General features: G+C 43.0%; 1 protein-coding gene across 3 annotated transcripts in view; it reads left to right on the top strand.

Annotated features, from left to right (window-relative positions):
* The window catches only part of LOC117354200 (GTP-binding protein 10-like), a 366,380-nt gene that overhangs the window by 328,332 nt on the left and 12,694 nt on the right, over positions 1–25,354 (top strand). For all 3 annotated transcript variants that reach the window (XM_033931252.1, XM_033931249.1, XM_033931251.1), the window contains 4 exons: positions 7,564–7,637; positions 8,844–8,896; positions 17,207–17,314; positions 21,396–21,473. In XM_033931252.1, coding sequence (XP_033787143.1) covers positions 7,564–7,637; positions 8,844–8,896; positions 17,207–17,314; positions 21,396–21,473 — 313 coding nt within the window. The remainder of the gene's footprint in view (positions 1–7,563; positions 7,638–8,843; positions 8,897–17,206; positions 17,315–21,395; positions 21,474–25,354) is intronic.

The following is a 25,354-nucleotide window of genomic DNA, read 5'->3' as shown; positions in this document are numbered from 1 at the left end:
ATTTTGTTTTTCTGTACAAGTGTGGCTTTTTTTTTTTTTGGGGGGGGGAAGGGGATGCAACCAATTGAGTTCTTTTCTGTTTTATTGATTTTATATTGTACACCGCTGTATTTACCTTTTGTAATTAAGCAATATATCAAGTTATTATTAAACCTGTTTTTGCGTGGTTTGTATTTTTTAAAATTACATAAATGAATTAAAAAAAATAAAATAGTGGTTTTTAAAAAAAATTCTTTATTCAATTTTTAAACTACAGTTTTGTGCACAACAATTAATACATTTACATAGAATAATAAAATTAAAGCACATTAAACTTACAAGAATTTATAATTTATAATTATGTTAAAAAAAGTATTTCCCCCATCCTTCTACCCATTAATCATTAAGTAAATACCTACAAGAACCAGCTAAACATACTCCCTAAGTCAATTCCAAAACTTACCCCCTCCCCCCCCCTGGATGTGTATGTTTAAAAGATTATCTAAAGAGGTCAATCCTTACAATACTTAGTTAATGGTTCCCAAACATCCATAAATTTCTTGTAACTTCCCTGCTATTTCATATTCTTTCTTTTCCAGAATATACAGTGCGATAAAAATTGTTTTCTTTCCTAATGATGAAGTTACCCATTGCAGATCTTGGATTGCTATTGTATTGTTTTCCTGCATCTGAGTTTGTCAGTTCCTAAGCTTTCTCATATAGTCATTGTTTTCCACTGAGACCACAGAAGTGCTTTTTTTCTCTTTTCTTTTTACTGATTAAAACCATGTAAAGGAGTCCTTCTATAATGTATGGTGTTACAAAGCTCAGCTGAGAGAACTAAAGGAAATAATTGCTCACTGTTTGGATTGAAGATAGGTTTGTTTTTTGTATTGTAAGATCAGACTGCAATCAAGGTAGCCAGTCAGTATATTGCTGTTTACTGCTACTAACGCTTTGATCTGAACTGAACTTAGAACTTGTGCTTGTGTAGATAAAGGTGTTGGAAAAAAAGGCCCCCTCTCATTGTGGAGAAATTAGGATTTTAGCTACAGATTCAAAAGTATGAATAGGGTTGCAATTTTATCTTCAAAGCTTTTTATAGCACTGTCTGCCATATATCTGTGTGGCAAAATACACCATCTTAGAAAAATGAAGGGCTTTTGCATCCTTATGTTTTTTAGGGGGTGCTGTGGGTTGGTTGGGGTTTATTTTTCTTAGCTTCTTTTATCAAGTTTGAGTGGTAAAGTACAATGCCTCAGTCTTGTAATAAAAATGTGAGATGTTCTTTCCTAGACTTTATTTGCTTTTATCATAACCAATCTGTTGGGATATTCTAACTCTTGTATTTCATCAATATCTTTTAATACAATGAACCATGAAAAGGATGGAGAATAAAACTGAGAATAACATTATGCTTCTTTGTAGGTTACTAGCATGACTGCACCAATGGATATTGTATGCAGTTTTGACTGTCCAGTCTCAAAAAGGAGATGATTGAACTAGAAATAGTTCAGAGGAGTGCAGCAAAAATAAAGGGATAGAATACTTACCTTATCAGGACTGACTTAATCACTGGACCCGGTAAGGCACCGGCTGAGGGTGCCAGCTTTAAAGAGTACCAAAATCTCTTAGCCACTGGCATCCCTGCCAGTGCCTCACCTGCAGTAATAGTTAAGCGTTTCTGCCTCTCCCCTCCCAGTGAGTTTGGCATAGCTGTCCTGCAAACCTGTTGGCAGCAACAGTGAACTGTAGGGGCGTATAATTTTCGAAAGGGTGACTATGATAAAATGAGGAAAATGGTTAAAAAGAAGCTAAAAGGATCTGTTGCAAAGGTTAGGACTGTAAAATACTGTCGTGGAAGCCCAGACCAGATGTATTCCACGTATCAGCAAAGGTGGAAAGAAGAGGAAACGAGAACCGGCATGGTTAAAAGGTGAAGTGAAAGAGGCTATTAGAGCCAAAAAAACATCCTTTAAAGAATGGAAAAAGGATCCGAATGAAGAAAATAAGAAGAAACACAAGCACTGACAAGTTAGATGCAAAGCATTGATAAAGACAGCTAAGAGAGAATATGAAGAGAAATTTGCAAAAGAGGCAAAAACTAATAGCAATTTTTTTAGGTACATCAGAAGCAGAAAACTTGTGAGAGAATCTGTAGGACCGTTGGATGATCGAGGAGTGAAAGGGAGGATAAGGCCATAGCGGAAAGACTGAATGAATCCTTTGCTTTGGTCTTTATGGAAGAAGATGTAAGAGATCTACCTGAACCGGAAATGGTTTTCAAGGGTGATGATGCGGAGGAACTGAAAGAAATCTCGGTGAATCTGGAAGATGTACTGAGCCAAATTGACAAGTTAAAAAGTGATAAATCGCCAGGACTGGATGGTATACATTCCAGGGTACTAAAAGAACTCAAACATGAAATTGCTGACCTCCTGTTAGTGATCTGTAACCTATTGCTAAAATTGTCTGTAGTACCTGAAGATTGGAGGGTGGCCAATGGTATGCTGATTTTTTAAAAAGGGCTCCAGGGGAGATCTGGGAAATTACAGACCGGTAAGCTTCCATTTGGTGCCAGGCAAAATGGTAGATATGATTATAAAATATAAAATTGTGGAAAACGTAGACAAACATGATTTAATGAGATGGAGTCAGCATGGGTTCAGCCGAGGGAAATCTTACCTCACAAATTTGCTTGACTTCTTTGAAGATGTGAATAAACACGTGGATAAAGGTGAGCTGGTTGATATAGTGTATCTAGATTTTCAGAAAGCTTTTGATAAAGTTCCTCACGAGAGACTCCTGAGAAAATTGAAGTGTCATGGGATAGGTGACAAAGTTCAGTTGTGGATTAGGAATTAGTTATCGGATAAAAAACAGAGGGTAGGGTTAAATGGTAATTTTTCTCAATGGAGGAGAGTAAACAGTGGAGTGCCGCAGGGGTCTGGGACCGGTGCTATTTAACTTATTTATAAATGATCTAGAAATTGGAACGACGAGTGAGGTGATTAAATTTGCAGATGACACTAAACTGTTCAAAGTTGTTGAAATGCATGTGGATTGTGAAAAATTGCAGGCGGACCTTAGGAAATTGGAAGACTGGGCGTCTAAATGGCAGATGAAATTTAATATGGACAAATGCAAAATGATGCACATTGAGAAGAATAACCTGAATCACAGTTACCGGATGCTAGGGTCCACCTTGGGGGTTAGCGCCCAAGAAAAGGATCTGGGTATCATTGTAGACAATACGATAAAACCTTGTGCCCAATATGCGGCGGCCAAAAAAGCAAACAGGATGCTGGGAATTATTAAAAAAGGGATGGTTAACAAGACTAAGAATGTCATAATGCCCCTGTATCACTCAATGGTGTGACCTCACCTGGAGTATTGCGTTCAATTCTGGTCTCCTTATCTCAAGAAAGATATAGTGGCGCTAGAAAAGGTTCAAAGAAGAGCGACCAAGATGGTAAAGGAGATGGAACTCCTCTCGTATGAGGAAGGACTAAAAAGGTTAGAGTAGAGAGTTGCGCGGGGACAGAAATCCCACCCGTCCCCACCCGTCCCCGCCAAAATCCCACCCATCCCCACCCGTCCCCGTGAGGAATCCCTCCGTCCCCACCCGTCCCCGTGAGGAATCCCTCCGTCCCCACCCGTCCCCGCGAGGAATCCCCTCCGTCCCCACCCGTCCCCGCGAGGAATCCCCTCCGTCCCCACCCGTCCCCGCGAGGAATCCCCTCCGTCACCATCCTTCCCTATAAACTTCAGAAATAGTTATTTTATTTAATTATGCTACTGAATTAAAGGCTCTGGTAGAGACCCATTTACAAATAAGCAAAGAGACTATTAATTTGGAAATATTAATTGGGAAGAATACATACTTTGTAAATGGGTTTCTACCAGAACCTCTAATGTAAATATAAAATATAAATACTCAGCTGATGAGAACCCACAAACTGTCAGCTGAGGACTTCCTTTGCAGTTGGCCTGGGGTCCCTTTTGCCAAGCTTGGCAGGCAGCAGTAGCGTCCCTGAGTCACAGATGCTGGCACCTCAGTGGCTCATGGATGCTGCCAGCGACTGCTGCGCTTGGTGGAGGGGAGTTCTGACCATCTCTAGAGGAGGTCCTCTGCTGGCGGTGCTTGGGGATCCCCACCAGTCACAGCAAGGGCCAACAAGTACTTCAACACTGTAGAAATAAAACCAGAAATGCATTTCCTTTTCTTTTGAACACAAAACAAAGATATCTGCCATATACATTTCCCAAGGCAGATGACTCTATGCAATGTCACCTCGGTAACAAAATACAAAAATAGACAAATACACCCCCCTCCCTTTTTACTAAACCACAATAGTAGGTTTTAGCACAGGGAGTTACGCTGAATGCCTCGCGCTGCTCTCAATGCTCATAGGTTCCCTGCGCTAAAAAACAATATTGCGGTTTAGTAAAAGGGAGCCATAGTGCAAAATATAGACAGCAGATATAAATTCTCAAAACAGACACATTTTGATCACTAAATTGAAAATAAAATCATTTTTCCTATCTTTGCTGTTTGGTGATTTCATGAGTCTCTGGTTGCACTTTCTTCTTCTGACTGTGCATCCAATCTTTCTTCCTTTCTTTCAGCCTCCTGTATGTTTCCTCTCCTCCAGACCTCATTCTCTCCCCCAACTTTTTCTTTCTGTCTCCCTGTTCCCCCTTCTTTCTGTCTCTGTCTGCCCCCTTTCTTTCTTTCTCCGTGCCCTCCCCCAAGCCACTCGGTTTGCTGCCACCGCCATCGGGGAATAGTCCCCAAGCCACCGCTGTCCCAAGCTTTCCCTGCAGAAGCGTCGCGCTGACCAGCATTCCGCTCCCTGACGTCAATTCTGACGTAGGAGAGGAAGTTCCGGGCCAACAAGGCATTTCTCCTCATTCCATCCAGCCTGAGCCCCATCTCTCCTTGATCCAGCATTTCCCTTCTGTGTCTGTCAGAATTACCATTCCACCTATTTTCCAGCATCACCCTTCTTTGTGTCCATCTCACCTATATCCCTATCTCACCACTTTTTCAGAATCTTCATTTGTCTCTGTCCTTGTCTTTACCCCATATTCACCATTTGCCCTTTCAATGTCTTTATCTCCCCCCCCCCCCCACACACACACTTTTTCAGCATTACTTCTATGTCTCTATTTCACCTCCTCTTCATGTCCCCTCTGTATCTCTATCCTTATTCAGAAGGTCCTGCTTACCCTTTCTCTTCTTTGTGTCACTATCTCCATTTTCAGCTTTCCCCCCTTTTCCTTTGTTAATGCACCCTGTAGCCAGAATCTTTCCACCCTCCCTCCACTCCGGCCCAACCCAGTATGAAATATTTCCTTTTGTTTCTCTCCCCTCTCTCTTCTCCTCCCTCACCCACGAGTCCTGCATCTGGCCCTCTCCCTTCTACCTGCACCTGGCAACACCCCCCTGCTCCGCGGCTCTCTTAAGCAACTCGTCAGCAGCGGTGATCAAGACAAGCTGCCGACATCGAGGCCTTCCCTCTACGAGTCCCACCTTTGTGGAAAAAGGAAGTTGAAACAAGCGGGACTCGCAGAGGGTACGCCCCGACGTCAGAAGCTGCTGCTGAGTTGCCGAAGAGAGCCGCAGGTAGAAGGGAGAGGGAGATAGGAAGGCTGTAGAAGCTCCGGAGCATGACACCGAACCCGGCCAGGATGATTTCTTTTTCAGGCTGCTGATGCCGCTGCCATCCCCCACCCGAAATGACAAAAAACAGCTTAATGCCCGCGTCGGGAAATAGCCATGCTGAGCAGTGAGCTCAGCACGTACACAGATGAAAGCCTTGCTTGCTGATTGGTCCGGCGGCACGGTGGGGCGGGGCCGCCGGACCAATCAGCAAGCAAGGCTTTCATCTGTGTACGTGCTGAGCTCACTGCTCAACATGGCTATTTCCCGACACGACGCCAGACTTGTAATCTGCATGCTTGCATCGCCAGAATTTAGGTAGGTTGTTTTCATCCCCGTGGGAGTCCCGTGAGCAAGGGGGCGTCCCCGTGGGAGTCCCGTGGGTCAGGGGGGCATCCCCGTGGGAGTCCCGTGGGCGTCCCCGTGGGAGTCCCGTGGGCCAGGGGGGGAACCCGCGGGATCCCCGCGGGACCCGCGGGATCCCCGTGATCCCCGTTCCCGTGCAGACCTCTAGGTTAGAGCTCTTCAGCTTGGAAAAGAGACGGCTGAGGGGAGATATGATTGAAGTCTACAAAATCCTGAGTGGAGTAGAATGGGTACAAGTGGATCGATTTTTCACTCTGTTTAAAATTACAAAGACTAGGGAACACTCGATGAAGTTACAGGGAAATACTTTTAAAACCAATAGGAGGAATTTTTTTTTTTCCATTTGGAGAATAGTTAAGCTCTGGAACGCGTTCCAGAGGATGTGGTAAGAGCGAATAGGGTAACTAATTTTAAGAAAGGTTTGAACAAGTTCCTGGAGGAAAAGTCCATAGTCTGTTATTGAGAAAGACATAGAGGAAATCACTGTTTGCCCTACATTGGTTGCATGGAATTACTTATGCTGGCAGTTTACAGAATGCAGTAAGTTTGTGTGTCCTTGCCACATTTGGGAGCCTGCAGTTATGCCAGGTCTATGACTAGTGTAACTTCAGGTGCCTGTAAGGCTTTGTGATCCTTATCTACAAGCGGAAGTGGCCTAGTGGTCAAAGTAGTCAGCTGAGAACTAGGGAAACAAAACAAGGGTTCAGATTCCACTTCTGCCACTGACATTCCTTTTGACCTTTGGCAAGTCACCTTTGTCTCAGGCTTAACATGGGGAAACAATACTCGGCACATGGGTGGGACTCATGTGTGTAGTAGTTTATAGAATAATATAAGTTAAGCATGACTGTTTGGAACCTGAATACTTAACACCATTTTACAGCATTGAATACCATACATCCATTATTATTATTTAAAAATGTATATACTGTCTAAAGTCTAGGCCAGGGCTGCCCAAGTCCGATCCTCGAGATCTTCTGGCAGGCCAGGTTTTCTGGATATCCGCAATGAACATGCATGAGAGAGATTTGCATACCAAGAAGGCAGTGCAGGCAAATCTCTCTCATGCATGTTCATTGTGGATATCCAGAAAACCTGGCCTGCCAGTAGATCTCGAGGATCGGACTTGGGCAGCCCTGGCCTAGGCAGTTTACAAAACAACATACAAAATAAATAATAACAGTACAACATATACTCAGACTCTCTTATACATCCTCCACTACAAACATGCTCATTTTGTTCACATAAATGCATTGTCCTATAACTAAATCTTGCTTTCTGGTGCCCTTAAAGGAAGCCATGGCAATTTTTGATTAGCAAGCTTTGCTTTGAATATGACTGTTTCTGTGGTTGTACTTGCATTTGTACTCTGTATGAGTGGTTTAGGTATAGTATTTCCTTTTATTTTATGGAGTTGTTTTAATTGTTTATAATTTTGTTAACCACTTAGAACTATTGAAAGCTGGAGTGGTAGATCAAATTTTAATAAGACATAAAACATTTGACCTAGATAGTCGATAAGCTATTTTTTGTAATTTTTTTTTTTCTTTCAGATTTCCAAATGCAGGGAAATCCTCTTTGCTAAGTACTATTTCCCATGCTAAGCCTGAGATTGCAGAGTATCCATGTAAGTACCATAGAATTATGCATGCATTCTACAATTGATTTCTACTCATAGTTCTAAATTCTGTAGACAACATATGGTAACATAGTAGATCAGGGATCTCAAAGTCCCTCCTTGAGGGCCGCAATCCAGTCGGGTTTTCAGGATTTCCCCAATGAATATGCATTGAAAGCAGTGCATGCACATAAATCTCATGCATATTCATTGGGGAAATCCAGAAAACCCGACTGGATTGCGGCCCTCAAGGAGGGACTTTGAGACCCCTGTAGTCCATCCAGTCTGCTCAATAAGATAAATTCATACCATAGAGTATGATGCAATACTACAAATGCATACTTGATCTTGATTTGTCCTTGTCATAAATACATCCTGTTTGTCTTGATTATTTAGATTGTAAGCTCACCCAAACAGGGACTGTCTCCTTTGTGACTCAGTACAGTGCTGCGTACATCTGGTAGTCTAGAAATAATTAATAGAAAGGGCACAGACTGTAGAAGTCTGCCCAGCACTGGCCTTGTTTTCCCACTATTAAAGCTGTCATCAAAGTCTCACTTTAGCCCATCCAACTTTCCAGTCATGATCAGAACTCAGACAGGGTCTTTGATCGAAAAACTGTGAATAACCGAAATTGCGGACCGCGAATATGGAGGGGTAAGTGTAACTGATTACAATAACTAGTGTTACTGTAACTAGTTACTATCAAGCCCTAACAACTTAGAATAAGACCCCTGGATGCCCTTTTACTAAAACTTACCCCCTCTTCTATGAAACCGCGCTAGGGGTTTTTAGTGCAGAGAGCCACGCTGAATGGCCCCGCTTCTCCTGACGCTCATTGAGTTCCTATGAGCGTCATGAGCAGCGCAAGCCATTCAGCGGGGCTCTCTGTGCTAAAAAATGCTAGTGCAGTTTCATAGAAGAGGGGATTAGTGGCCTGTAAGTATAAAATACGATGCTCAGTATTTAGTGTGCGCCAATGTCTGTTAGTGCAGATGAAGCTTTAGTGAAAGGGCCTCTTGAAGTTTTGAAATAATTTAGTTTGGTGTGTGACTTTTTTTCCCCCTTGGTATGAAATTTACTTTTTACAGTTTTTCAGCAATTTATACTTTATTTTATATTGTTATGTAACATTAGAACTGTTCTTCCCCTTGCTTTTTAAGTCATCATGTAACTAGAAATAAAATATGATATTTTTCACATTTGTATTTTTAGTCACAACAGTGATGCCTCATTTGGGAAAGATTATGTTTGAAGACTGCAGACAGGTGAGTCATTAAATATAATTCCAAGTATTTTTCAGTGGGTTTGTGCTTCTATATCTTAATGAATGGTCAGCATGGAGTATGTTGTTTCTTTTTGTTTTGCCTTTTGTTATTTTGTTTTGCAAATTGCAATTTCTAATTTGTCTGTTTAAACAGTATTTTCTGTTAGGCAAATAAGTTGTATAATTCAATTAAACTACTATTCAGTAAGAAGTGGAAAGCATTTTATTAAATTTCTGCTCTCTTTAATCAGCTGCTCAGATGACCTGGGGAGTCTTTAGTGGTCCTAAGGGTCAGAGGTAGAGAATAACATGAGGACAGGTACCCGCAGATAACCGTAGGACAGGGACAGAGACAGAACCCATGGGACAGGGACAGAGTCTGCGGGTCAAGGACTGTATCCCCTTGTCATTCTCTATGAGACTAGTGTTAAACAGGCTGTTCCAATTAGATCAGTGGTCTCAAACTCAAACCCTTTGCAGGGCCACATTTTGGATTTGTAGGTACTTGGAGGGCCTCAGAAAAAAAAATAGTTAATGTCTTATTAAAGAAATTACAATTTTGCATAAGGTAAAAAACTCTTTATAGTTTATAAATCTTTCCTTTCGGCTAAGTCTTAATAATAATATTGTCATTTATAGTTAAAGAGACTTATGATCAAGAAACTGTTTTATTTTACTTTTGTGATTGATAAACATACTGAGGGCCTCAAAATAGTACATGGCGGGCCGCATGTGGCCCCCGGGCCACCAGTTTGAGACCACTGAATTAGATGGAACAGCATCTATAAAATTCTAGTATCAATCTTTAAAAAAGTTAACACATCTTAGACAACTGTTGACTGACTTCAATGATTTAAAAAAACCTGCAGAAGCTGCTTTTAGATTTAAATGAACTACTGTTTCTGCAACAGATTCATCCATTGTTGCTGGCATCAAGGAGCATTTCCACCACATTAGTAGACACTCGGGGCCTGTTTCTGTATAGGACACCCAGTCTCAGCAGCCGCCTAAGCGGTTTTTGAGAATCACACACAGGCGTCCATAGGAGGGGTTTTAGGCACCTGGGCCAACCGGAGATTTAGGCTGCCTTCCCAGTGCATTCTGGGATGCAATGGGAGTGGCCTAAGACTTCGCTTGGCCAGATACCTTAAGCCCCTCCCCAATTAGGGCCTTAGGCCCCTCCCTGGTGCATCCCAGGATGCATGGAGAAGTCTCGCCATTCTGAGGAGGTGGGCCTGCTGGCCAGAGGGAAGTAGGCATCCGTTCGGCTAGCCTTCCTATTAAAGGTGCAGGGTGGGGTCTGGGTGGGTGTTTGGGGGGGAGGGTGCTGACAGGAGTGAGTGGCATCTCTCCTGACGGGGATGTTTTGGGGGATGCCGGCAGGAGAGATGCAGCCAGAACTTTGATTTATAAAGAAGGAATAAGCTTAATATTGCAGTTCTGAGGCTTGCGTGGATGCTGTGGGGACGGAGCGGGAACAGTGGTCACGGGGACGGGGCGGGGACAGTGGTCATTGGGACGGGGCGGGGATGGGGCAGTGACGGGGACACATTTTTTTCCCCATGTCATTCTCTAGTCTGCGCACTTCCAGATGCCTTGAGCCATAGTCACTATGTTTAGTGTGCAGCAGTTCGACAAAGTTTGTGAGATGCTGGTTTAGGGTGAAGAACAAAAGAAGAGAAAGTCACCGCAAGAAAGAAGAACTGAAAACACAAGCAAATGGGAAGACTTCAAGATTAAAGGTTTTTGGAACTGGATTTATACTTCTAATAAAGTTGAAATTAGCAGTGACAAATTTTACTGACTACAGAAACTTTTTAAAGGTTACCTCTGTAACCAACGTGCTTGTAAAATAAATTTTGACATTTAATAGCTATTGTACTTAGTAACTTTGTTCAGCTTTAACATAGTTTATCTGGATTTCCAAAAAGCCTTTGACAAGGTACCCCATGAGCGCTTGCTGAAGAAACTGTGGAACCACGGGGTGGAAGGGGACGTCCACAGATGGATCCAAAATTGGCTGGCGGATAGGAAGCAGAGGGTAGTAGTAAAAGGACACTACTCTGACTGGAAAGGGGTCACGAGTGGTGTCCCGCAGGGGTCAGTGCTGGGACCGCTGCTGTTCAATATATTCATTAACGATCTGGAAACGGGCACGAAGTGCGAAGTTATCAAGTTCGCGGACGATACAAAACTCTCCAACAGGGTCAAAACTGTTGAGGAATGCAAAGAACTGCAGAGCGACCTGAACAAATGTAATGTAATGTAATTTATTTCTTATATACCGCTACATTCGTTAGGTTGAGTGGGTAAAAAGATGGCAGATGAGCTTCAATGTGGAGAAATGTAAGGTCTTGCACATGGGAAAAGGGAACCCCATGTACAGCTATACGATGGGAGGAAGAGTGATGGGGAAAGGCACCCTAGAAAAAGACCTGGGGGTATTGATGGATACAACAATGAAGCCAGCGGCGCAATGTGCAGCGGCCTCAAAGAAAGCGAACAGAATGCTGGGCATTATCAAAAAAGGTATCACTACCAGAACGAAGGAGGTTATCCTGCCATTGTATCGAGCAATGGTGCAACCACATCTGGAATACTGTGTCCAATACTGGTTACCGTACCTTAAGAAAGACATGGCGATACTTGAGAGGGTCCAGAGGAGAGCAACTAGGATGATAAAAGGAATGGAGAACCTTTCATATGCCGAAAGGTTAGACAAACTGTGGCTCTTTACCCTGGAAAAGCAGAGACTGAGAGGAGACATGATACAGACGTATAAAATCATGAAAGGCATAGAGAGGGTGGAGACAGATTCTTCAGACTAGCAGGGACAACAAAAACAAGAGGTCATTCAGAAAAACTGAGAGGGGACAGATTCAAAACGAATGCAAGGAAGTTTTTCTTCACTCAGAGGGTGGTGGACACCTGGAACACGCTTCCAAAGGAGGTAATAGGACAGAGTACAATATTGGGTTTCAAAAAGGGAAACATAGAAACATAGAAGATGACGGCAGAAAAGGGCTACAGCCCATCAAGTCTGCCTACTCTCCTTACCCACCCCCTGTCTATGCCCTAATGACCCAATTTCCTTATCTTGACCCTCGTAGGGATCCCACATGGGTATCCCATTTATTCTTAAAGTCTGGCACGCTGTCTGCCTCGATCACCTGCACTGGAAGCTTGTTCCAATGATCAACCACTCTCTCTGTGAAGAAATACTTTCTGGTGTCGCCATGAAATTTTCCACCCCTGAGTTTGAGCGGGTGCCCTCTTGTAGCCGAGGGTCCCTTGAGAAAGAAAATATCATCTTCCACTTCGATACGTCCCGTGAGGTACTTAAATGTTTCGATCATGTCTCCCCTCTCCCTACGTTCCTCAAGAGTGTAGAGCTGCAATTTGTTCAGTCTCTCTTCGTACGAGAGACCCTTGTGCCCCGAGATCATCCTGTTGGCCGTCCGTTGAACCGATTCAATTCTGCGCACATCTTTACTGTAATGTGGCCTCCAGAATTGCACACAGTACTCCAGATGAGGTCTCACCATGGCCCTGTACAACGGCATTATGACTTCAGGCTTTCGGCTGACGAAACTTCTATTGATACAACCCAATATCTGCCTTGCCTTAGATGAAGCCTTCTCCACTTGATTGGCAGTTTTCATGTCTGCACTGATGATTACTCCTAAATCTCGTTCTGCTGAAGTCCTAGTTAAAGTTTCTCCGTTCAAGAAGTATGTCCTGCATGGATTTCCGCTTCCGAGGTGCATGACCTCTTAGCATTGAAGCCTAGCTGCCAGGTTGAGGACCAACTTTCCAATGTAAGCAGGTCCTGCACCATATAATTCTGTAAACTGCATTCACTTACTATATTACATAATTTGGCGTCTTCGGCGAATAGTGTTATTTTACCTTGAAGCCCTTGAGTCAGATCCCATATGAATATGTTGAAAAGGAGTGGACCCAGGACCAGGGACTGGATGACTTCCTGGAAACGAAGGGGATTGCAGGGTATAGATAGAAGGTTACTCTACAGGACAAAAGCGAAAAGCGTATGTGAGTTTTAGGGTAGGAGCACTATCAGGTCCTGGACCTGAGGGGCCGCCGCGTGAGCGGACTGCCGGGCACGATGGACCTCCAGTCTGACCCGACAGAGGCAAGTCTTATGTTCTTATGTTCTTTGGTTGGTTGTAGTTTTTTTTTTTTTTTACTCTAGATTGTAACACTGGCCAATAGGGGTTATTTCTTGAAGAATTGTTTGCTATTTGTATGAAACCACTTAAAGAATTCAGTCTGATTCAGGTCACTTTAGCTGAATTAACAATTGAGTGCAATAAATTTTACCTTGCACTTGAATTGTGTTCTGGTGATTAGAATTGATTCTCATTCAGCCCAACACAATTTAACAAATATTGTTAAGAGCTTTATTTTACCCGTTCGATTAATTATTTGGGTGAAGTTAATTTTTACGTTAACCTGGTTCATCCTTTTGGAAGGATTTCTGCTAATAGACTCAGCTTAACAATTACAAGAAATTGAGAAGGTAGCAGATACCTCTCTCTGAAGGTGGGGCTGGTTACAGTAAGAAAGCTAAGAAGCATAAACACCCTTCCCCCTCCAGGCATGCTCCGATTTGATTTGATGTCATCACCCAGAGTATTCACAAAACGCAATCCTCTGCTCACAACAGTTTTCGTGTGTTCCCTTATCTGGATGACTAGTTGATCAAGGTCTCACACCACAACATACTCACCTGGCCACGAATTCAACAGTACTTCTGCATTCAGTTATGACAAGTTTCATTTGCAATCCACTCAAATTCTAGAGTTCATTGGAACACTTTTGGACACAACTCAATTTTGTGTCTTTTTACCACAACACAGACTCAAAAATCTGATTCATACCTGCTAGAAGGTCTCCTCACTTTAACTCATAATTATATGCCAAATGATGTTTCTTCTGGGTCACATGAAATCTACAGTTCATGTAACTTTATTTACCTGTCTACATATAAGAGAACTTCAGTGGACACTTACGACCCAATGGTCTCAAGCTACTGGTGCACTGTCCCAATGATTACGAGTGATCTCAGAACTTCTTCAGTCCCTTCAGTGTTGGTTATCACCAACCAGTCTTTCCAGGGACTTCCTATTCCATACTCTGCCCATGCTTGCTTGGGGGAGCCCACCTTGATGGCCTCCACACTCAAGGCAGCTGGATTCCTCACAAGAAAACTCTCCACATCAGTCTCCTCGAGCTTCAAGTAATCCACAATGCTTTAGCCACATTCCAAGATTGAAGTAGTATTCATTTGAACACAAACAAGGAGGTACAGGGTCTTACCTACTTTGCCAAGAAGCAGTCCAGATTTGAACTTGGGTAATTCCACACAACATATTCCTGAAAGCAGTCTACCTAGCAGGAAGTAAAAATATTTTAACAGACAAGTTGAGCAGACTTCTCCAACCTTACGAGCGGTCTCTCAATTCAACAGTCTCCAGACATGGATCTCTTTGCTTCCCCCTACAATCACAAACTTCCACTCTTCTATTCCAGAATCTATACTTCCAGTCATCTTGAGTCAGATGCTTTACTCCTCGACAGGCGGGATAAGTTTTTTTATGCTTTCCTTCCAATACCTCTACTCAGTAAAACTCTACTCAAACTTCACCAAGAACAGGCCTCCATGATTCTCATAGCACCTTGGTGGCCATGATAATTGTTTCCACGCCTTCTTCAGCTCAGTGTACAAGAACCCATCACATTTCAAATCTTTCAAACGCTGCTGACAAAGAACGAGGGATCTCTTCTCTATCCCAATCTACATTCATTAGCTCTCGTAGCATGGTATTTATTTCCCAACAATTAGATACTTTGTCACTATCTGCACTAGTGTCAGCCATCACTGAAGCTTCTAGAAAACCTTCCACACAACACTTATCGCTTTAAATGGACTCGCTTCACAGTCTGGTATAAATCTCAACTCATTAAATCCAATCACTTCTCCTCTCTCATCCCCTCGGAACTATCTTCTACACCTCTCTAACTCTGATCTTAAAAACTACTTCAGTCAGAATTCAGCTTAGTGCTATTACTGTTTTTCATATACAGTCAAACCTCGGTTTGCGAGTAACCCGGTTTGCGAGTGTTTTGCAAGACGAGCAAAACATTCTCGCAAAACGAATGTTGATGCATGCTCAAAGCCGGCAGATGCATGCTCAAAGCCGGCAGAGACTGGGAAGAAGAAGATCTTCAAGCGGCACCGGCACTTGTGGGCTGCGTGCCGGTGCCAAAGGGGGGGTGAGTTAAAGTTGGTCGGGCGGGGGGTTCCTGTTCTCGCGGGGGGGTGCCGATTCGAGCGGGGGGGGACCTTTGCGAGCAGGGGGAGCGGTTCTCGTGCCGGTGCCAGACGGGGGGGGTGAGTTAAAGTTGGTCGGGCGGGGGGTGCCTGTTCTCACGGGGGGTGCCGGATCATGCGGGGGGGGACTTTGCGAGCGGGGGGAGGGGAGCAGCGCCCTGGCCTCGGGGGGGGGAGGGGAAGGTATCAAAACGAGTTTCCATTATTTCCTATGGGGAAACTCGCTTTGATAAATGAGCATTTTGGATTACGAGCATGCTCCTGGAACGGATTATGCTCGTAATCCAAGGTACCACTGTATACCTCTGCACAACAAACCATTGTCAGTAAATCCTTTGGTATCCAGATTTATGACCAGCCTTTATGATACCAAACCATCTGTCAAACCTCCTCCGGTGTTTAGAACCTTAATATAATCCTTACCACCCTCATGAAGCCTCCATTTGAACCACTTTCGACTTTATCCCTCAAGCATCTCACTTGGAAAGTGGTCTTCTTCATAGCTCTTACTTCTGCACGCAGAGTTGGTGAACTTTAAGCATTTGTATCAGATCCTCGTTACACAACATTCTACCGCGATAGGGTAGTTCTCCATACTCTTCCCAAGTTGGTCCTGAAAGTCATCACAGAATTTCATCTCAACCAGATTGTTCTCTCTGTCTTTCCAAGACCACATTCTCATTCTGGGGAAGCAGTGTTCCTTACATTGTTCTGTAAATGTGTGCTCGCTTACTACTTGGATAGGACTAAGCCTTACAGAACTTCTACTCAGCTGTTCCTTTCATTCGATCCAAACAGATTTGGAGCTCCTGTCACCAAGAAAACCATCTCCACATGGCTGGCAAAATGTATCTCCTTTTGCTATGCTTGGGCTGGGTTGATGCAGGAATGCCGTGTAACTGCACATAAAGTTTGAGCGACTTCAGTAGCTCACCTACATTCCACTCTCATCAAGGACATCTGTAAAGCAGCCACCTGGTCTTCAATTCATATCTTTACATCCCACTGTTGTTTGGAGAATCATTCCAGATGGAACAGTTGGTTTAGCCTACCGATTCTACAAAATTTATTCTCCACTTAGATGCCACTTCCCTTTGCCAGTCTTGTGGTAGTTGTCACTAACCCTCTTCTCAGAGGCATGTTCTCAGCAGCTAGTGCAGGGGTAGGGAACTCCGGTCCTCGAGAGCCCTATTCCAGTCGGGTTTTCAGGATTTCCCCAATGAATATGTATGACATCTACTTGCATGCACTGCTTTCAATGCATATTCATTGGGGAAATCCTGAAAACCCGACTGGAATACGGCTCTCGAGGACCGGAGTTCCCTACCCCTGAGCTAATGAGTCACATATGAGAATATACTGCCTCAAAAAGAACATAGTTAACTCACCTGTAGCAGGTGTAATCTGAGGGCAGCAGGCAGATATACTCACAACCCTCTCACCTCCCCTAGTTGGCTTCTTAGCTTTGTTACAAAACTGACGGCCCCATGAGTTGACAGGTGGGAAGGCACTCATGCATGTGCAATACGGCAATCTCAAGACTTTTCTTAAAGTGACAGTAAGCTTGTGCACTGTCCGTATCGGGCTCCGTGAATGACGTCACCCACATGTGAAAATATCTGCCTGCTGTCCTCAGAAAGTAACTTGTGTTTTCCTTCAGGACAAGAGACTGGGTGAAACTGCCTGTATATTGTGATGGAGACTCTTGATTTTATTAGCAAAGTTATACAGAAAATATTTTGCCGTTTAATTTGACTATCCAGGCTGCTTCTGCTCTGAAGGTTGAAGTGAGCCATTTAGTATGCTGAATAGGTGCTTGGTTGAATTGGCAAGTTATTCCATGCATTGAGAAAAATATTTTATGGCTGCTATTATGTATCTTATTTATTTCTATACATACATATTTGTATATAGTATATATTTAAATATTTTTGGCTATTTTTTTCTGCTATTAAGATTTCAGTAGCTGATCTCCCTGGTTTGATTGAAGGAGCACACATGAACAAAGGAATGGGCCACAAATTCCTCAAGCACATAGAGCGAACTAAACAGCTCCTTTTTGTGGTAAGTATTCCAACGTCCTTCAGGTGAATTTTCTTTGGACTGCATAGAAACGTGCTTTGTTGTAAACACTGATCATTGGACATAGAGTACTATACTCAATCCATCAAACTCTATGTGCTATTCTTTTCCTTTTTAAGCTCTTGTAAACCGTGCCGAGCTCTATATTCATGGAGAGGACGCGGTATATAAACTTAAGGTTTAGTTTAGTTTAGTAACATTTAAATGAAAGGGGGTGGCTACATTTTCAAAGCAGTTTTTACTTGGCTACATGGTTTAAAATATTACAGCCCTCTAGATATGTATAGTGAACCTATATTAGCCTCAGACTGTCACAGAAATTCAGATTTTAAATATGGGAGCAAAGCCATTATTATATTGAATCCTAAAATCTAATGCTTTTAAGTAAATAGCAGCCAAATCTTATACTTCTCTTCAGAGACAGTGTCTCCTTAAGTATATTCAGTCTCAGAGGACTTTAGTTCATGTATAAAATCTAGAGCTGTACATCGATTACAATTTTTAATTGCACGATTAATCGCATTAAGCGCCCCCTCACATTTCCTCCTGTGTAGTGCAATATATACATAGCAGACGTAAATTTTCAAAACTGATACATTTCAATTCAATTGTCCCTTAGAAAGCTGGTATATCAAATCCCATTTACCCCTTTACTAAACTAAAAATAAAATCATTTATCTTATCTTTATCTTTCTAATCATCTTGTTCCGCATCTCTGGTTCTGCTTCCCTGTCTATTCACTTTTTTATTTTTTTCTCCTCTTTACTTCCTGCCCTATATTCATCTTTCACAATAAATTTGTCTTCTATTTTTCATCCTTTTTTTCAAATCTGTTTAGTTTGTGTCTCTTCCCTTCCCTGCCATTCTTGGGTACCATCAACTCCTTCCCCCTTCTTTTCCTTTCTGTTCCCTTCCATGGGTATCCTCTATTCCCTCCCCTCCCTTGCCTTCTCCTCACCACTCCATGCTCACCATTTCTCTCCATGCCTCCTCTGTCACCTTCTCCCTTGTTATTCCAGAATCTGACCCCCCCCCCACACTGTCTGCACCTCTTTATCCTCCTTCCCTCTCCATGGCTGGGTGTCTCTCCTCCCTCCCCCATGGTCGAGTTGCTCTCACTTCTTCCCTCCCTCTCTCTTTCATAGCCTGCCAGTAGTGCTAGTGATTAAAGCAGAGCACTGCCAGCAAGCTAGCCAGCTCCAGTCTCTCAAGGTCTCTTCACTCCTTGCTACACAGGAACAGCTGATGTAACTTCCTGTTCTGGTATAGCAGGGACTGAAGAGACCGCGAGAGACTGAAGCCAGCTAGCTGTCGGCAGTGCTCTGCTTTAATTGCTAACACTGCCAGGAGATGTCAAAGGGAGGGAGGGGGATATAGTAGACCACAGCGGCATTAGGTTGTGGCCAAGGTGGAGGCAAGTAGCGGGCAGCTGCAAGGCAACTTTCTGAGGGGGGCGGCAGTGGCTCTTGTTAAGGTATTGTGTGCTGGGGCCTGATTTCAGCCGTTCACTCCATGTCAGCCCAGTTGTATTTTTGGATATATTTTCAGCATGCCACTATCTATATAGGTGTTGAAAATACACAGATAGTGGTGTTATACTTTTACCCGCCATTGTATAATTCATTTTGAAAATTGACCCCCTTAGAGTCAACAGCTGAGGCCTCTCACCTCTCTCAGTATCTTATTGGTTAGAGCAGTGGGCAGAGAACTTGGAAAGCCAGGATTCAAATCCTGCTGATGCTTTTGTATCACTGCGCAAGTCTTTAAACCTGTTAACCTGGAAATGTTAATTAGTAATTATTTGTATGCTATTTTACCTTGAGAAAATTTACTATGGTATTCACAAACCTGCATTAAATTGCATTTTATTTTTCTTGTATTGCTGCAACCGGAATTATCATGTATTTGTAACTGCAGCAACACAAAAATAGTGGGTCCTGACTCAGGCTCACTATCCATGAAAGGCCTGGACTGCCAGGATAAAAATAATTTACCATTTTCCCTTAATTCAGTCAAAAACTAGTGCTGTTCTATCAATTTGCCCCCCTTCTTCCCCAAAAATTCCCTGATCCCGATGTGCTTGCAGTTTTCATGTTCATCTAACCCTTTTCTTGAAATCAGAGCCCCACATGTTGTCTTTTTTTAATATTGATGCAGCTAGTGGCATTATTAATCTTTCTGCAATGGCAATTGATTATCTTCTTTTAGCTAAGTTGTTTGAATGATGGCTGCATCTTAGATATTATATGCAGCTTTGGTTGCCTCATTTCAAAAATTATGACAGATCTAGAAAAGGGAAGGCCAAGCAAATGACAAGGGGAATGGAATGGCTCACCTGTAAGGAAAGACTAAACAGGCCATGGGTCTTTCACTTGTAGAAAAGATGACTAAAAGGGATAAAGTTTACAAAATCATGCGTAGGATGGAACGAGTTAGTATTTAATAACTGTTTATCTCTTTTAAATAGTAGAGGACTAGGAGATGCTCCATGTAACTCACAGGTAGCAGATTTAAAATAAATTGAAGAAAGTATTTTTTTCACTCAGTCCACACTGTCAAACTATGTGCAGTCAAACCTTGGTTTGCGAGTGTTTTGCAAGATGAGCAAACTTCAACTCGCAAAACGAGCATTGACTCGATAAGCGAGCTGCCACTACCCCACCCTGGGAACCGGCTTCACTTCTACTGCAAACCCCCTCTCCCCCGAAGCCACCGGTGCTGCTCTCTCCCTTCGTGACCAAGATGATCAGTGCTGCTGTCTATCTCCTCCCCCCACTGACCGGCACTGTGCTTACCATACGTACGCCGGTGCTGAAAGTGCCTGCCGCTGATGTTCTATGCTGGGTTTCTGTGGGGCCTTGAGCATCTGCACATGCTCAAGGCCTTCTGGCTTTCACCTTCTCTGAGATTCTCATGAGATTCTTGGAGAAGGCAGTTCTCAGAACAGAAACAGCAGACTAGATGTGCATTAACAGAGATATGCGTGGGGGAGGAGAGATGTATTAAGTCAGTGCAACATAGGCCTGTTTTTGGGATGTGGAATGAATCGTCCAAGTTTCCATTACTTCCTATTGTGAAATTCGCTTTGATATACAAGCTCTTTGGATTATGAGCTTGCTTCTGAAACAAATTATGCTCACAAACCAAATTTAGTCAGTACACATAGAATTTAAGAGAAGTTTAAATATATTAACCAGGTAGATTTGAGAAAACCACTGCTCTTCCCTGTGATTGGTCAACATGGAATGGATCTGCTCTTTGGAGTCTGCTAGGTATGAGTACTTTCCTTGGGCCCAGATTGGCAACAGTTGGAGACAGGATACTGGGCTCAATGGACCTTTGGTCTGACCAAGCATACATATTGCATCTCATGTGATTATGTAAAAGAGTAATGTAACACTTAACTAAGTTTTAGGTAATACAGTATCTCTCAAACTGTATGCCAAGACACAATGGTATGCCCCAGAGAGATTCCAGAATTTTACTTTAATTTAAAAATTCCCTTCATAAGTATACACTAGAATAGATGACATGTACATCGCATGTACAAGTCTGTCAGTGTTATGAGCATGTGTATGCATAAGGATACAACCGCCCAGACATGCATCATTCTTTGATGTGATTGGTCCTAACTTGAGCAACAAAGCAATCAAGGCTTTGCTACAGTTTGGATATTCTTATCTTTGTGAACTTGGATTTTCTGCTCTGACAGAAATTAAATCGAAAAAAAGAATGACTGCAGGTGGTAGATAATGAAATGCGTTTTTGTTGGTTGACTATCGAGCTGCATTTTGAGTTAATTTGCACTCAAAAACAAGCATATCTATTGCATCGATTAACAATTCTATTTTATCTACTTTAGTTTCACTGCTATTACAATTGCCCATACATAGCTTAAAGAACTTTAAATAAACAACTCTCAAATTTAATTTTTGTTGGTTTTGCAATTTTATAATTTCAGTTATAATGTGCCACAAAAAACATTTGCTCAGTTTAGTGTGCCAGAGCTAAAAAAATTTGAGAGACACTGAAGCAATGTCTAATATCCTACCATTGTTTTTAGATTGATATCTCTGGGTTTCAGTTCTCTGTGAAAACTCCATTCAGAACGGCCTATGAAACTGTACAGCTGCTGACTAAGGTAAGTTTTCCATGTGCTCTTCATGAAGGCTGACACTGTCATCTTCTAGTAGACGTCAAAACAACCTCTCATTGCACTGAAAGTGTTCTCTCCTTCAACGAATATGCCTTAAGGTCCCATTTTGTATGTTAGTTATTGATTTCAGAAGTCACTGCTTGCCCTGTATTGGTTGCATGGAATATTGCTACACCTTGGGTTTTGGCCAGGAACTAGTGACCTGGATAGGCCACTGTGAGAACAGGCTATTGGGCTTGATGGACCATTGGTCTGACTCAGTAGGCTATTATTATGTTCTTATGGTCTTGCTTGAGTAATTATGATCAATTCTATATAGCCCATATCAGAGAGATTTTATAATTTTCATGCATTTGCAAACAAATGACACTGCTGTAACCACTGTATGATAGAGTAAATGAATAACATTACTTGTTTTCAAATTATTTTATCTTTTTCAAAAACTTGACTAGCAGCTCCTAAGCATCAATAATGTGATCTGTAGCCGTAGTATATCATGGTTTATGTCAAGCTTGTCTTACATAAAGACATATGCAATTTAATGCTCAAGTGCTACTATCAATAATTAGATTTCTAAATGCCATGAGTTGTGAACTACAGGTGTGCACAGGGATGGAGACAACAGGGCCCTTGATGAAATCTGTGGGAATCTGCGGAGAGGGAAATAAAGTCATTATTGCCATGGGGAAAGGAAGGAACAGATAAAAAATGAATGAGAGGGGATGGATTTGGAAATGAATGGAGATAAGAGGATGGGGGACTAGATTATGTCCTTGAGCACACCTTGACTCAAAATTGACACCAACATCTCCGCTAACAAAAAACAACAACAAAAAAAAAAGAAGAGCTCACCTTGATGAAAACTGATGCATGTTGTCTGGAATTTTGGCTAGGTAGACCACTGATAAACTGGCAAGAATAGTCAATTTTGTTTTGAGCATTTTGACACAATGTTGTTATGGTGTTGGAACCATTTGACAAGCTACAAAAGAACTGTCGACAGATAACTAAGCCTTCACTAAATCTGGTAGTCCCAACAAAATATCAGTTGAAATGGCATCTGACAGTTGAAAACTCGGACAATAATGTGATAACATCCTTAAAGAATCATCTTGCAGGACCAGGAATAGCAAAGGGCATCCACCTTTTCTTCTGAGCAGCCCAAATCAGAATTGGATTGCCATCCCAACCCCCTCTCTAAGCCCAGGATCTGATTGCTTCTGGTCACATGACCAGGTTGTTTAAAAGTTCTTTGCTGCCCATGAGCAGCTTTATTTTTACCCACACTTTAACCTTGCTGCCTTCCCCTAATATAACTGTGCCTTTCGTGCAAAACCCCAAAGCCTATTCCAGCCTCAGCAGTCTGGCCCTAGGAAAATTCTTCCATATCTATAACATATCTTCAAGGAAGTCTTACTGACAAGGTTTTGCTTGCATATTCTTCCCAGTGCTTCCCTCTTCTCTCTTCCACTTCTGTGGCTCCTGTGCACCTCCTCCTCCCAATACTGACTCTTCCCAATCTCTCCCTTCACCCCAAACAATAACATAACAGTATAGTATACTTGTATACCGCAACAACCTCGCAGCTCTGTGGTTTACAAGAATTAAAGAAAACTGCACATACATAGAGATATTACAATTTAACTATTTAAAAGATAACTTTTTAATAATTTCCTAAAATTTAGATAAGAGTTGGAACTGGAGATCAACTTACTAAAACTCTTATCCCAAAGGGAATCTTGATAAGCCATAATTCTATTTAAAAAATCTTTTGTACTGTATAGATAGCCCTTTACTGAAGGAAATGCAAAAAATCTAAATTCTCGAGCAAAGCGTTTTCTATTTACAAAAGTAAAATGATTAAGTATATAGGTAGGTATTAAACCATGTAGCAAATGCACTCAAATTTGAATAATAATCTTGTTTTGATTTGCAACCAATTGCTTCAGATTAAATATCAATCTGTCAACAGTATTTTGAATAATTTGTAGCTTCTTAATGTTCTTTTTGCACGAGGCTAGATAAATCAGGTTGCAATAATCAAAACTTAAAACCAAGATTGTACCAAGAGCTTAAACACGTTAAAATTGTTATCCCAAGGCAAGCAGGCAGCATATTCTCCACATGTGGGTGACGTCACCTACAGAGCCCCCTAGCGGACGTTTTCGCAAGCAGACTTGCTCGAAGACCTTCAGGCTTACGATTGGCCCACGCGTGCCCCTCCCACCCTGCCTAGGGCATGCATCTCCTCAGCGTGTCCTCAGTTCTCTGTTTTCCGCGGAGCCAGAAGCACTGCTCCCTTGCTTCGTGCGATCTCATTGTCCCTCTTGCACCGTGGCTTATTTGGTTAGTTTCTTTAGAGTCGCTGTGCTCGCGTCTTTTATTTTCATTTTTTTCAGTTCGTATATTTTTCACTGGATTCCCGGTCTTCCTTTGGCTGCCTGGCCTCGCGGGGCCACGGCTCTCTTTTTTTTTCTGGCCTCGTACCGGATGTAAAAATTGCACTAAGTGCAACCGGGTTATCTCCATCACTGATCCTCATCGTTGGTGTGTGGAGTGCCTGGGTGCAGAGCACCGTGCTGAGTCGTGTCCCCATTGTGCGACTTTACAACCGCTGGCTCTTCGTAGACGGGTGGCCAAGATTCTCCAACTCTTTGGCCCCATGGATCCTGCGGGACTGGCCTCGAACTCGGCCTCGATGCCCTCATTGGGCGCCTCGGCCTCAAAGGCTCCAGCCTCGGCCCCTCCTGCTACTCCAGCTTTGGGTAAGTCTCCTTTTCCCTCCTCAGGTATGCCAGCGAAGAAGCCTACCTCGGAGTCTCATGTTAGCGCCGCATCATCGGCGTCTTTGAGACATCAATCTAAACGTGCCTCCTCGATCTCCCGTTCACGGGACTCTGAGGCTCCGGCTTACTATTCCAGGGAAGTTTCTCCCTCTTTCTCGGCTGCACCCCAGTCTCGGTCAGAGTCTCCCCTGGAAGATGAATCTTCTTGGACCTCCTCCTTTTCTCGTTTCATCTCTGACATGGGCAGAGCTTTGAACTTGGATCTTCAGGCTGACTCCCGCTTTACCCAGGAATACCTGGCGGAAATGGGAGTTGACAATACGCCTCGCGAGGCGCTTCGCCTTCCGTTGCATCAGGTTCTTCAGCAGATGCTTCTCCGGAACCTGGAGACACCATATGCTGTCACGGCTATTCCATCCAAGTTGGAATCCCGTTACCGGACTATCCCGGTTAGAGGGTTTGAAAGTGCTCAGCTTTCCCACCAATCCTTGGTGGTTGAGTCTTCCTTGAAGAAATCTAACCCCTTGAAGGTTTACACTGCTGTCCCTCCGGGCAGGAAGGGCCATACGATGGACAGATTTGGTCACCGCCTTTATCAGAATTCGATGATGGCAAACCATGTCCTTAACTACAATTTCATCTTCACGTCTTACTCCGGTTCTGTATAAATGCCCTCTGCTCGTTCTAGGAGGTCGTGCCAGAGCCTCAGCGTCAGGAGTTTTGTCTCCTCGAGGAGACCCTCTCCTAACTCCGCCTGTATATGTTTCAGGTCTCTTACGACGCCTTTGAATTGTCCTCGAGAGTTACAGCCTTTTGTGATCGCCTCGCTTGGCTCCGGATTGTGGATATGGATCCTAATCTACAGGATCGCCTTGCCAATCTCCCGTGTGTGGGTCATGAGCTCTTTGATGATTCCATCGAAGCAGCCACGAAGCGCCTCTTGGATCACGAGCGGTCCTTTGCGTCCCTGGTGAAACTTAAACCTAAGGCCCCTCCGGCTCGTCAATATAATATCCCTCTCCGGAGGTATCCACAAAAATCCACTCCTGCTTTCTCTAGGCCTCCTTCGAAATGGCCCCT

The sequence above is a fragment of the Geotrypetes seraphini genome, chromosome 2 (assembly GCF_902459505.1).
Source record: "Geotrypetes seraphini chromosome 2, aGeoSer1.1, whole genome shotgun sequence".
NCBI lineage: Eukaryota > Metazoa > Chordata > Amphibia > Gymnophiona > Dermophiidae > Geotrypetes > Geotrypetes seraphini.
The sequence above is the reverse complement of the archived record's forward strand: the minus strand, read 5'-3'. Positions and strand labels throughout refer to the sequence as shown.